Here is a 14,598-nt window from a genome sequence, read left to right as displayed (position 1 = left end):
AATATTTTCTTCTGCAACCCATGAGGCCTATTTGTATATTCTACATGGAACGTCAGAAACTAAGAATCATAGATTTCAAGTAGTCACATGCGTCCTAACTGTGGTCTGATGATCAGATTCACATTAGGACCGAAGTAGTAGTAAGCAACTCTTGCCCCCTCATTTGTGGATGTCATAAGTTTCAAATTTTGATTTATCGAGCAATCAATGGGTGAACATTCGATGGATGAGAGGAATAACCTTAGGTTAGTAGTTCCGCGAGTAAATTTCACATTGTCAAACATTTTTTGTTAATGAGCAGCTTGTCAAATGGCAGACATCTTTTGAAGAGAGAGAGAGTATAGAGAGACGGGGACTTGCTATATATTTATTCATGCAACTGTCCATGCCTAATCTTTATGTTAAATTAATAATAATAATATCCGTTGTTAGGAAAGTAGGATTTTATACGGCAAAATTTTCAAGACTGTTAATCCTTAAATTCCCCTTAGTTTTTATGAGCATTGAACCTTCTTGTGATAACTGTCTTTCATTTATGTAGCATAGCCATTTGTTTACCAGCTTTGGCTGAAAGTAAGTTGTAACCGTCTACGATGATGCGATTAAAGAAAGGTGTGGACACTTCTGCCATATGGTTTGTCATCTTCAACTACCACATCATATGCTGAGTTTCTTTCTAGCCCTCGTAGGTACCCGTGTCTAAGCCATACATGTAAATAAATGACAAAAGATGGAAGAACCCCATGTTCACCAAGGCATTTGCCATTAAAAATGGAAAGTCCCTAGAAATTTCATTAAAAGTCACCCTTGGGGACATGTAAATGCCAACTATAATTTTATTAGAAACATACACATTCAATTTGCCAGAAATACATGCAGGCTGGGTTTCAATCCCTTTAAGACAGGCTTTCTGATAGGTGTGGAACAGAAATGCGGAACCAAAACTCTCCAAAAGTGCACTTTTGTAAGATTGGGATGAAACCATATACAGACACCCACAACTGAAGTAGGTTACGACTTAAAGAGATTATTTTTATCATGTGGAAAACCCTCTGATTGCTCCTACTTTTTGATAAGTTAGAACAACATTCCGGTGGACATACCAGAGAGATTCTACAAAGTCACCGGAAAAATCTATTTCTTCATATAGCAATTTCCAGAATTTGTCCCATCAGCAAGCTATACATATATGCACATATAATAGCAGTTACTCCTAGCCTCTGTACACGGTTTCTATGAGGACTTGAGCCCCATGATACTAGTTCCAGAAATCATGATCGAGATGGCAAAAAATAAAGTTTGAAGATTTTGCAAAACAGTTCTTCCTTGAAAAATGAATCACCAGCACCTTCACTGTACACTTGGAATGTAAAGAAATGCAATCCATAACTAACTCTTCTCAGCTGCCTCTGCAGGAAGATTCAGATCGAAAAGTAGGTCCCCTATAGATTCTTCACGAGCCCGTTTCCGGTTGGAGCACCCAATCCCATCTGGATTAGAAATCCCAAGTACTTGACCACCAGGTCTACCAGAGTAAGCTCCTCCTATGGAAACTGGAAGCATGAACACAACACTTTGGTGATCACAAAACTCCAAATTCCATTCCAGTTATTCTAATTAAGAAAGCAATGTTTGCCAAAATAAATGGCGAAGAAAATAAATTAGCAAAAGGATGATAGATAAATCCATCTTTTGCGTACTAAAATCAGATAAGAGTGGCAGACATCCAAGAATCAGGTGTAGAAACGCAACCATACATTGTTGAAACTTGGAAGTGATAAAGAAAAAGCCTACCACCAAACTCAAACTGGAATGACCAAAAGAGAAAGATGGCAGTGAAATAACCACAAAATCAAGGACATACTGACCGGTTGCTGTCATGCTTGAATCAGAAGCATCCTGAAAGCAGCTGTCGGCACTGGCTTTGGTACTGCCAAAACTTTGATCTGAATCACAAGAAATAGCAAGTTCTGAAGCTCTTTCCACACCCTTCGAATTGTATGAGGCAATAGCGTGAGTTGATGATTGCAAAGATCCCAACAGATCATTCTCAATGCATTCATACCTACATGTAAACTCAAAATCAGGGAAATAGATATCAAGTGGAATCAAGCATCATTTTAAAGCCAAAACCTTAGCTCACATTTTCTGGCAAAGCTTATCTATGAGGACAGTCAAATTGATGACATGCATCCTTATATCTAGAACTTTCTTCTCAGGTAATTCATCAAAAGGTTCTTCAATAAGTTTAGAGAGCTTCTCAACAGTTCCCTCAAGCTGCTGTTGTTGATCCTCAAAAAGGTGCTGCTTCAGATCTCTTTCCTCCTCTGTCAACTCATCCTTGAAAAGTTCGCCAAACATGTAGAAAGCAAAGGGATATGAGTATGAAAGAACACGTCTGGATCTGAAAAGCCGATGAAGTCCATTTGTGACCCATGAATAATCTCTAACTCCTGTTTCTTTATTTTCCGAAGTCAAGATCTTATTCTGCACAGACTCCTTCAGCTTCGTCTCAAGCTTGAACGAATCTAAGTGAGCTTTATACCGTGAATGATAATGCATGTATCGATCTAATTCCCGTTTAGCCCGTTCAGCCTTTTTCTCACGGTCTTCCTTATAACGTCCACAACTATGGCCTTCAATACTTGTCCAAGTATGCTCCCGACGAGTGGCAGCACCACACAGCCAACTGTGGATGCAACAAAGTGAAAGAGTTAGGATTCATCTCACGTTTAAAAGGAAAAGTCATTATATCTTCTCCATCTATGTCAGACTATTGGACAAAATGTAGATATACTGAGATGGTTTCTCATCAACAAACTGCAACTATTCCTTTTCTGGTTCTGTTGTCGAAGCATATTACATTAATAGAAAGAAAAATAAGCAGGGCTATTCTAAAAAAATTAGAGTTATTTGAATTGCACACTACAATTGCCTCACAAAAAATAAAAAAAGAAAACGAACAAGTAAGAAAAAGAAAAACAAGCAGAAATCTATGTCACATAGGTACGGGTACAAGTACAGATCATTTTCCAAAAACTTGGGTGTGGGAGTACGGCCGTACACACACACACACAGATATATATATATCATTAAATCATGATCCAAAATTTATAGATACTACTAAACAAAGTATGGAAGTAATTAACATACAAAATATATCAGCTTTCATTTTGGAAAGTCTCAAGTGGGACAAGAATTCAAAGACAAAAAATCTATCCTTTGGGAGTTCCAAGGGACTGGTAGCCTACTTCCAAGTTCCATGGCTGTTCCAACTGTTCACGGTGTGGATTTCCTCCCTGACTTCAGTAATGCCACCATCAGTCAATCCCGGTTGCGGAAAAAGTTGCCGGTCAAAAGCAGAGAGAGAAACAACACGACCATAACGGATATAGTAGATATATATACCAACAACATTATATCTCTCATCGGTCAGGTGAAATGCAGCCCCATGCTAAAAAACAGAGGCCTAGAAAGAAGGGGAAAGACCAAAGAAAATACCTACGATGGGAACGAAATGGACCTGTGTTCTTCCTCACAAGGCGTCTTCTCCTACTGTGCACAGCGCGAGAGAGAGGGCACAGGGCTAGAGGGCAAAGATATCGTGCAAGGAAGAGGGGAAAAAAATGGATTTTTAAAATGTGCGATGGATGCTCTTGGACTCGGTCAACTTTGACTGAGTCTGAAAGCGGACGGATTCATCCTCAGGTACGTTCGTACTCATACCGGTACAGTGTGGGTACTGCTCCTTCAGACCAATACCCATGTTACATAAGCAGAAAGCATATTGGCTTTATAATAGTTTGCATCCAAGAGGTAGTTTGCCACAAACAACTGAAGAAAGAGAAGGTCAGTCCATTTAAAATTACAAGCTTGATTCTTTTGGAAGAGCCCCTTTCTGTAAAACCTCGAGGAAGAAGAGATGAAAAATTACTTGACCTTTAGTTAATGTTTTTCTATGAAAATTATTCTTTCACTTAATCTGGTCAAGAAAATGAATAAAAAGGTACACAGGGAGAAGATTCCGTTGGATGTTGAAACTTCATGGCCATATTGAAACCATCCAAAATGAGAGTTAAGTATCAAAACCTATTTATTGCTCAGGTAATTGTCGCTGCAGTGCTTCCCAAATGAGAGTTAAGTAGCAAAACCCATTCACAGGACAGGTAATTGTTATTGCAGTGTGTCATACCAAAATGCTTGTCCACAGAGGCAGCTAACTAGGTTGCATCCGCCATTCTTCTCCACAGGCTTATGGCATTTTGGGCAGGGTTTTGTGTGAACAGTCATCCAGTTGATAGTCTCTGACTCATCCTTGCATTTCTTAGCCCAGAGGTCCCACATCAGGCATGAGCAAGGTGAGTGTGCTTCTGATGAACAACTAAAACAAAACTGCATTCCACACGTGCATTCTACCTCACAACAAGAATCATCCTCCACACGAATTGCATTTCCACAGTGCGGAACACTCGGGCACCACTTGACTTTGTTATTGTCCTCGATATATGACTCCAAAAGAAACCTCTCAAAACGATCTGCGACATCAGGATGCTTAGAACTGAGCAGATTTCTAACAACAGCTTCATCACATATAGCATTGCACTTGTGTGCCATGCACCTTATGCGCCTACTTTGTCCTTCATTTATCTTAACAATGAAATGCTCTGTCCAACCTGGCAAAGTGTAAAACATAAGCAAATTCTGGAATTTCCATGAAAGCTACTTAAACAGGACTTAATATTAGCAGATTCTTACAGTTGTTGCAGAAGTAGTGGCCACAATCCATAGCTGTTGCTTCATCTGAAGGGACCACTTCAATGCATATATCACAGTTGATACTTGTTTGTGAGCATAAGGAAGTTTTGTTGTTTGACTCCAACAATGTAAGCCCTGCCTCACTAAATAACCGATCCTTCCCTTTCTCAACAAGCACAGCCAACAGCCTCTCAACATCCCAGCGATGATAGATTAGTAGAGTTCTTGCATGATGTTCCTTCAAAGTTAGTAAATCCATCACTCTCTTCAGGTCCTCTTTCTGTTGATTGATGTAAATGATTTCAGCTATGTATGACACAAGCAACATATAAAACCTACAAGCATACAAGATATCTCTTCCAATTTTGAAGGAATGGGAACTGCAGCAGGGTAAATTTACTGACTTGGAAATCATCAGCATGAATAATTCGGTTAAGTTTGTCAGACATAACAGACTGGTAAGGAAAAGAGAACATGGAGAACATTTAGGGAAAGGAAGTTTGACCCCTTGTGCATCAAAAGGAATTAAATTCATAAAAGAAAAGGTTCCCAGAAATAATACAAACATTAGATGTTAAAAGAAAAAATTTGGAAGTAACAAAGTTAATATGGCCCTCAGTTAACATTTGTGAAAAGGTACAGGAGACCTAAGCCTGGTTCCTGATGTTACCAAAAATACTCAAGCTGTAAGTACATTGTATACCTGCGCTGCCAAAAGTGAGGCTCTTGTAATAACCTGCAAAAGTTAGAAAATATTTTTAGAACAAACCAAAACAGCACGTAAAAGACACAGAAAACTAAATCTAATAGGTCCGACAAAAAATAGTTAACAAGAAAAATTTGTTACGAAGTCCAAAACCTTATCAAGAGGAAAAAAGACCTACACTATACTGATTACTCATTACTGAGTAGAAAATCTGGTTTCAAGAAGATACAAACTTCAGAAAGGAAAAAGAAAAAAGATGGATCAAACTCCTAGCGAAAATCTATCATAACTGTATACTAAAATCAACAAACTATTTTTTAAAATCCACATTTGCAAAAAGGATATTTCACACACATACATATACTGCCTGAAAATACAAGAGGTATTGCAGTATTGCAGTCCCATTATGATTCCTAGAATGAAAGTATCAGGGAGTCATTTCAATATCTTCAATTTATATAACACTGGATACCATAGTTTAGCCACACATTGCAATGTTCTGAAACTTTTCGTCACATATCAATTATTGATCGGAGTTATCTGAAAACTAGAACATAAATTCAGTCTCTTGTTTTTACTAAAAAGGAAAAGACTTCAACAAGCAAGAGCTATGAAATTGTAAGAATTCATATCTGAGTAGTGAAGAGAGGTAAGAGTAAGCATATTATGGCAGAATTTCTTAAAAGACATCTGAAATTAAAAATTGTTGGAATCCTGGAATTTAAGATGCAAAGGAAAGCAAATAATTTCAAATGAAGAAAAGGACAATAGCCCAAGCTTTACACTCCTTCCCTTTCCCCACTACCCTCTCCTTGCTCAAGTAATGTTCATGAAACCGACCAATCAACAACTTAATTGGTCGGTTGCCAAAGTAGCTTAAACCTTGGAACCTCAAACTAACTCTGGGACGTACTTGTTGAGAACGACAAATTGATAGCTTACAAACATCTTAAATCCTTACATTATACTATCGAATGGTTGCCATTACTCAACACTTCACAACGAAATATTAGTTAGTGAATAATATGAACATTTTACCTGCTCCCACCAAACCTTTCTTTAAGTTGTCTAACCTTTTTGTCTCGTCATTTTTTTCTCGTGATGAGAATTCCTCCACATATAAGACACATAGTGGGCCTGCCCCACGAGAAAAACCGTAGGTAAGGGCCAAACACCATGCCTTGTGAGAATAACACCATTAAAAATATTAAGTAACATAGTGGCAGAGTGAAAACTTGACCCAGATTGTCTCCACCTGAAATTGCAACTTTTTTTGCATTTCACTGTGAATCATGTCAATTAGCATTCCATACTTACGAGCGAGGACAATCGATAAAGCAGTTCAAGTTTTCGGTTTTAGATGTCGGGTAACAAATACATTGAAGAAGCTTGGATTAGGATTATGATCGCAGCATCAACTATTTCTACAGGCCATTCATCCAAACCTAACTCGACACCCCACCCAAAAGACGCACCAGTTTCTCCGCAGAAAGCAAATTCCATCAAGAAGGATATCATACTAATCAAAGAATAAACACGAATTATCATACTAACAGAAAAAGGGGAACATGGCCAGACCAAAAGGAAAACACTAAGCCAAGCTCAACGCTGCATTGCCATATAAAGGAAAAGAAATTCAAGACTACGACTACAACACAACCCAAACGGACCCAGAGAAGCACCAAAAAGAAAAACTCCAAATTTAGACCAGTAAGGACGCCAACAGATTCACGTCCGCCCTAAACCCTAGGCAATAATGGCAAGCCAAGCCGATCAATAACAACCCCAATGCAAAGGCAACACCAGAACAAATCTTCCATAGAACGTGCAGACAACACCGCCGAGTAGTACCTTGATGTTGGAGACGCTGGTGGATGGCCAAGTGGAGTCGTCCACCTCCTGCTCGATCCCGTCGAGGGAGTCTCTATCGTAGTAGTACTCTTCGTCGCTGCTGAGCAACTCCTCCATCGGGAAGCGCCGCCGGCCGGAATCAAGGGGAAAGGGGCGATCTCATGCGATTCCGGCGATGGAGCGAACGCGATCAACGACCTACTGTGGTACCACGAACCAAAACAACCCTCTCTTGCCTCCACTCCTTTCCCGTCCTTCCTCCGCAAGCAACGACGTGGACCACCGAGAGAGAGAGAGAGAGGGAGAGAGAGAGAGGAAGAGGGAGAGAAAGGGGAGGGGTGTGGGTTGCAGACACCACTAATAGAGTTGGGGAGGACGGAAGAAGAAAGAGGGGCAGGGGAGGGAAGAGGTGGGCCTGGAAACCGGCGTCGGACAGGTCGCTCGAAAAATCCGCTCTTTCCGCATCGGACGGTCAATATCTCTGTTCCGAGATCTCGGCCTCTTTAGTCAAAGCCACCGTTGGTTAGTGAAGTCAACGGATATGAAGCCAGTCAGCTCGAGTCATGTCCTTAGCCTTGAGTCAGAATTTTCCTTCTTAGTTTAGATTAGTTTAGTTAAGGGGCACTAATTGTTTAAGTTTTAAATTCATTTTATTATAAAAAAATATATTAATATAAAACTAAAGTAAATGGATTGGTGTAGACAATAGCACACATCAAGCTCACTCACTCGGGCTTGGATGCATGTAGCAATTGGTTCGAGTTGTAAGTCTTTTATCGCATCGATGATTCGTAATTGACTCACATCGATCAACTTATAATTCTCGAGTTAAACCCTTTTACCTCGTGGAAGGTCGACTTGTCAAGGATTGGATCTGATGTGTGGCTTTTGTCAGACTTTGAGCTTGGTCAACCAACCAACCATTTTGGCTGCTTTTACAAAGTGATCAATAGAAACTTACAAGTGGCCAACAAAAACTCCTGTAAAAGTTGTCAAGTTTAATAATCGGAGGGCCGCCACGTGCCCTTTTCGGATAGGAAAAGGAAGCCAAGGCTTTTCCTTTTCTGATTCCACCAAATTGATGAGACAATATAGGCTTAAAGCTCACTGCAGATGAGATGTTATGATGTTATGAGTTCAAAACTCATGGTAAACAATCTTTTTGTTTTTTTTTTTAATTGCAAGATTACATATGGATCCACTCCCCAGTAGACAAGAGGCCTCTGAGGTGATAGTCAAGTAGAGAGGGCGAGCTTGACGATGTGGGTGTAAGCAGGAGAGGATTGAATTAAGTGTTCAGCCACCATTAAAATGCGAGATTCTACCAACCATAAGATACTTGAAGAACAAAAGTGGCTCCATTTGAAGTTCAGCTAGGCAAGTATTGAATTCCTAGAGCTTGAAGGTCTTAAGTTCAACTCCTTAGACCGGTTGACCGAGCTTTCATCGGGTCCATGTGATCCGTTTCCTATTGGTTATGTTTTTATCCAAATCACTGTTAAGTTGGATTAATAAATCTGTTTCTGAATGGTTCAAAAAACTGATCTAAACTACATTCGGTTTAGGCCACGGAACTTTCTTTTAAATTAATTGGTTTGAAAGACAGATGCACAGGGGATGATAATTTTGTACCAACAACATAAAGGCATTATGTCATTTGAGACCTCTATTGATATTCTTTCACGTCACTGGAAATGAAGTAAGGAAAATGAAACGGCTTTTTGTGGCCATGAACTTTCATCTTGAAAGTGTTGGACCTTTAAGCGAATGTTAACGTCGATTTAGCATTGAAATCGGACTCTGGAGTTAAGAGACAAAAGTTGCTTGGGCCACTGCTTCCTTTTTTCAGAATAGCTAGGAAAAGCTCAATCGGGCTTCTGCAACTTGAGGGATTCAAATAAGCTTTTAGATAAGAAGGAAGCAACGAAGCCGACATGCCATTCTGACCCTTTCAACACATTCTTTGGTTTACCATGGACTGGACACCAAAAAGGTGTTCTTGGATATTGATTGATGCCTTGAGCCCCACCATATTCTAGCATCTAGTGCTCTCATCCAAAAGTGACCGAAGCCCCTCTCTTTTTTCCTGATTCCCGGTCCATGGTTGCTTTGGGATTTGGGTAGTGAGTGATACACAATGTCAACTAAGGTGTCACACATTCACCTTTTGAAATCCAAAAGAAAAGAATAGCACTCATAAGAATCAAACTGAAAACCAAACTTTCATCAGTCCACCAATTCGACACCTTTTGAAGTCCAAAAGAATAGCAATCATAAGAATCAAACTGAAGACCAAACTTTCATCAGTCCACCAATTCCACACCCCTCAAAACTCTTAGGATCTTTATGGAAGAATTGTTTCCTTAATAACTCAGAACCACAGAGCTCTAACAGTTCCTTGCTTGGATTAAATGTTAGGTGTGTAATCCATTTCCTTGCTTGGATTAAATGTTAGGTGTGTAACCCATTTCACAGGTTGCGTTAAAGTTTATTAAGAAGGGACTAAACCTTTGTCCAGCGACTCCAATCTTAAGGATGTTAGCAAGAGAATAGATATACCATCACATTGAAAGGCTCAGATTTTACGAAGCACCAGTCACTATGTTCTCAATGAGTCCCAACAGAAACGAAGTCCGGCTACATAAAGGTGGGGATCCTACCTCTCAGCCGCTCCTTATTGGATGTCCTCCTACATAAGAGATCTGGAAAATGTGGACTAGGAACCATTTGGATTCTCTCAACTTGTATTTGCAAAAAATGAGATCATAGAGATCCAACCTTACCCATTTGCCCGTAGACTAGCTTTCCTATCACCCTGATAGAAAATGCAGAGTTTTCCTAACCTTCAAACAAATAATTAAACCATTCCAATGCAATCCTGCTGGGAGAAGGCACACAAAAGAGTGGAAGGAATGTACACAAGAAAGATCACAGAAGCATCACTTAGGGTAAGGAACCAAGGGGACGAGTTGAAAACCTTTTTCACGTTATTATGCAAATCAAAATCCAGATACAGGAGAAAAGGCCAATGACAACTCACTGAATCTTTGACGTTATTATGCAAATCAAAATCCAAATGCATGCACTTGGATCTTAAGATCCCATGGTTAGAATAATGCACCAGCCAATAGACCAGAAGTCAACCGCATTCATTCCATTGCATCATCTCCCACTCAATTCTCTCTCCCTCTACGAGTATATGGTAGCATGTACACTCACAAAGGCATTACAATCTCCCAAGCGAATCCATCGGTAAACAAAAGGCAAACACTAGAAATGGTGGGAAAAACAATCCAAGAAATTTAGAACTTGAATAAGGGAAAAAAGAACGCATTAGATACATTTCCTGATGAGAAGTTGCTAGGTAATGACCGCTAAAGCCCAATGAAGCTTGAGACCAGAAACCATTTGAAGGATGACAAAAGAACAAACCTCAACGTTTAGAATACTGGGGACGCTTCCTGGCCTTCTTCAAGCCAGCCTTCTTCCTCTCAACAACTCTCGAGTCTCTCGTTAGAAGGCCTTCCTTTCTCAGTGGGCTCCTGTGGATTTCACTCACCTTGAGCAGGGCACGTGCAATCCCAAGAGAGATGGCCTGAGCCTGACCAGACAGCCCTCCCCCTGCGCTTTGACAAAAACATCATATGAACTTTCATACCCCAATGTTAACAAGGGGACCTTGATGTATTGCAGCCACAGTGGATTGCCCTGAAGATACTCCTGCATTTGAAAAAAAAAAAAAAAAGAAAGAGAAATTAAAATGAAATTAAATAATATTCTTGGTGCAACGATGATAAATGACATGAAAGCACCAAACATTTGCACACTAAGTCACATGGACTATTCATAACAGTAGCACTAATAGTTTCCTTTCTTTTTCGTTGAATCAGTGATAAAATCATGGCTTTTCAATTGATGATTTTTTTGTTTGTGGACAATTTTGCAAGAAAAAGCCATGCCAACACCCTTTCTTGCACCTGCACCCACACACCACACATTTGTGTAATATAGTTTGCTCAATGATCTTGATATGTCACCGAATTTTGGAGAAAAAAATAATCAGAAAATCCCAAATTTCAACACGAATCTTGAAAATGGAACTTTGACAAGGAAAGTAACAAGAAGCATATCTAAGGTAAACCCGTTGCATATGTAAAGTAAAAACCAGTTGCATCACAAGGCTTAACATTCCAAGATGAACTAATACCACATTGTTACCTGCAGCCATTAGTCGAGCCAGTTTTGACAATAAAGTCCTCCAGCTCGTTGCTCATGCAAAATACAAGAGCACAACCACATTTACCCTATGCAGCAGAGGCACAGCTGTAGAAATGGTAATATTGCAGGTCTCCTTGGTACAACATGGTAGTTCTCAAAATTTAGGATTGGAAATGGGTAACAATCAGGATGAGGAGAGACCTTTAGCATCCTACGTGTTTTGTCATAGGAGAAACCACAAATATGATCAACTATCCTTCACGTTTTGTGCTAAGGTATACCTGTATGTCAAGCTGGACCATTACCGGAACTCCTAAGGTTTACTTTACATGCTAGTAGAAAAAAAAATATTTTTCATGCATGCACACAATGACACAAGCAATGCATAAAATAAGAAACAAGCATTATCACCTCAAGCAAGAAGTTATTCACCATAACAATAGTTCAAATCATCAAACTATAGAACTATGTTCCAACTGAACTTACTTCAACTGATGTCATATTTCAAAAGAAAAGATGCAGCTAAATGTGTAAATGGTGATCATCCATAAAATGGAACCAGTGAAACCGTGAAAGCTAACAGCACAAGTTCGACCATCTTTAACACCAGCTGACTGTGCCCAAAAGTTGCCTGACATGCTCAAGCATCATTTTGTGATTTAATATGGACAATCCATACTAAATGTCCATGTTATGTAAACTTCACCATCCCTTGTGCTGAAAATCAAGGAAAAGTCCACTTTATTCTTCCAGGTTTATGAGAATTTTAGAATAGGCAACCAAGGAGCTTTTTCAAGCTTCTGCAGAGAAGTCATTTTCTATTTTGGCCAGAATTGTCGATGCAAAATTTGATTCCTGAATCTCATGAGTCCAAAAAAACAAGGTGTACCGTTTCATGCCAATTGTCAAGAGCATCATGTGCACTATCAGTGTTAATTAGGGGCTATTGCAGATTACTTCACAGCTTACACAAATTTCCTCTTTATTAGTTTCAGTAACCTCTCAAGATAAGGAAGCTGGTGATATAGTAGATACCTGCTAATTCTCTGTGCAGATAAAGAATGAAACCAACTATGTTTAGATCTGTAGAAATCCTAGATTATTAATCGGCTATGCTGAACTCTTACGAGCTAGATATCAACTGGAAAGAAGCAACATCCAGTATCACAGACCACATGAAGCGGCACTTTTATAACCACCACAGAGGGAATTGAAACTGGCATGCAAATAATACTCTTGCTTCATGCTCAACAGGTCATAAGACACTGAAGGTGAAAAGAGAAATTTTGTAGTATCAATCAAGGGGATGTGGCATGCTACACATTTTTGTCTCATAGCCCTCCCTCCTCTAAATATATGGGACAAATATTGGTTCCATTTTAAGCAAACTACTCATTGTCTTGTCTCCAGTGTCCTCAAAAGCTCGACCTAGGATTTGCGAGACACATTATTTGCATGCATGAGAATTTTACCAATTCAAAATCAGCCTTCTTTTATTGGACTAACATCTTAACTGTGCAACGTTATACTCTATTGTAGGCCATCGATTTTTCAGAACTGAGTTTGAGATAGGTTCTTAATCGCTGAGGTCCAGTACATCAAAGAAGCAGGTGGACATGTGAACACCATATAAAGCTACAGCATAAGCAACCACACCACATTCTCATTAAACCATGTCATGAAATGAAGCTCCATACAAGAATCTAGGAGCTAAAACATACTAAAAATTGCAGTTCCATTTTTATATGCCCACGCTAGTGCGAATTAGAAGAACAGTTTAGAACAATATTAAGCAAATGTTCTTGAACTTTAAATAAAAAACATGCCAAAAAACACCTAGGCGTGTCCAGAATTGACATTTTACACCAGTTCCAGTAGATCTTTACGACGTTTTCCAGAACTGAATTCCAATTTCTTGGGGCTATCCAAGCACAAGGAACAGTAACCCGTGCTCACACTCAAGTTCCCTTTGCCAGAATTCATAAATATAGTTGATCCACACTCTGCACAGCCCCAATCTCTAACTCCACCACTAAAAAAGACATTAAAAACACTAATATGAGCCACAATTCAAGCTACCATGAGGAGAAACGAATCCTCACCTTGGCATCGCGGTAATTGATGATGAACCTCCCAGTCCCTTCCTGAAGGACGACGCGGGCGGTGGCGCACTTCCGGCGGCCTGTGCCGAAGATGGGCTGCGCAGCGAAGCCACCAGGTAGGCGGGACTTGACGTACGCCTGGAGTTCCGGCGCCTCAACCGAAGCAACAGCGGAGACGATTGGCGTGCGCCTGAGAAGGGGCGTGGAAGACGAGCGCTTGAGAGAGAGGAGAGGAGCCTTCGTTTGGGGAAGGGAGACGCGGAGGGAGGTCCCTCGCAGGAAGAGGGATTTGGAGTCCGAGGGGGAAGAAGAGATGGAGAGAGAAGAAAACGAAGAAGAGAGGGACGAGGCCGCGACGGCCATTGTCTGGTTCGGCGAGCGAAGGCCGAAGCTCAGGGGTGAGAGGGAGACGAAGAGGTCGAGGGGCCACTGGTTTTCCTTCTTAAACGGATAAAAGATGGAGCCTGCTGGACGCCCCTTATCCCGCCAGTCGCCGCTTCCAGCCCCCCCGGTACCTGCGGCAGGAACGTTTAACACCAGGCTTCAAAATCTCGGGAGAAATTGAAATTTTCTTCTTCACCTTTCCATTGGTAAAATATGTAAAGGACATAATCTCGAAACTGATTTTGATAAATTCACATAATTTAGTTATTAAAATTCATGGATTTAAGAAATGACATTCGATCGAATTTGAATCAAATTTAAATTTAAATGAATATCTTATATCCAATGTTCTTACATTTTAAAAATCATTCGATTCAAAATATGAAAAAAATCGGGTTTGAATTGTAAAATTAGATTTCAAAGTTGGTTTTGGATGTGATTTTTTTTTTTTTTATTTGTATTTGGATTCCAATAAGAGAACAACCTAAAAAGCTGGTTAAGAGTATATCTGATTTGAATCGAATTTATTGACATTCCTAATGACCATATCTAATTGATAATTGTAGCCAATTGAAACTGAAA

General features: G+C 39.9%; 2 protein-coding genes across 2 annotated transcripts; both read right to left on the bottom strand.

Annotated features, from left to right (window-relative positions):
* Positions 1-1,121: 1,121 nt before the first annotated feature.
* On the bottom strand, positions 1,122-7,697 carry LOC116252881 (probable E3 ubiquitin-protein ligase ARI2). Its single transcript, XM_031627489.2, has 7 exons — positions 7,313-7,697; positions 5,459-5,491; positions 4,756-5,035; positions 4,193-4,673; positions 2,144-2,689; positions 1,869-2,065; positions 1,122-1,553 (listed from the first exon to the last, which is right to left on the bottom strand). Exons 1-7 carry the CDS (start codon positions 7,427-7,429, stop codon positions 1,390-1,392), a joined length of 1,818 nt encoding a protein of 605 aa, XP_031483349.1. The 5' UTR covers positions 7,430-7,697; the 3' UTR covers positions 1,122-1,389.
* A 2,743-nt stretch (positions 7,698-10,440) lies between these two features.
* LOC116253736 (30S ribosomal protein S9, chloroplastic) lies at positions 10,441-14,148 on the bottom strand. Its single transcript, XM_031628712.2, is given in 3 exon segments — positions 10,441-10,936; positions 10,939-11,032; positions 13,633-14,148. Coding segments are annotated over 3 exon segments (648 nt in total). The 5' UTR covers positions 13,996-14,148; the 3' UTR covers positions 10,441-10,745.
* Between the last annotated feature and the right edge of the window lie 450 nt (positions 14,149-14,598).

This window comes from Nymphaea colorata, chromosome 4 (genome assembly GCF_008831285.2).
Source record: "Nymphaea colorata isolate Beijing-Zhang1983 chromosome 4, ASM883128v2, whole genome shotgun sequence".
Taxonomy (NCBI): Eukaryota; Viridiplantae; Streptophyta; class Magnoliopsida; order Nymphaeales; family Nymphaeaceae; genus Nymphaea; species Nymphaea colorata.
This window is presented reverse-complemented; position numbering and strand designations above follow the sequence as displayed.

Bases quoted from the DNA above. Each gene is read 5' to 3' on its own strand.
- LOC116252881 (XM_031627489.2), bottom strand. From the start codon at position 7,429: ATGGAGGAGTTGCTCAGCAGCGACGAAGAGTACTACTACGATAGAGAC. The intron at 5,492-7,312 runs GTACTACTCGGC...TAACTTTTGCAG, and splicing joins CCAGCGTCTCCAACATCAAG to GTTATTACAAGAGCCTCACT. The intron at 2,066-2,143 runs GTGAGCTAAGGT...GTTTACATGTAG, and splicing joins GATAAGCTTTGCCAGAAAAT to GTATGAATGCATTGAGAATG.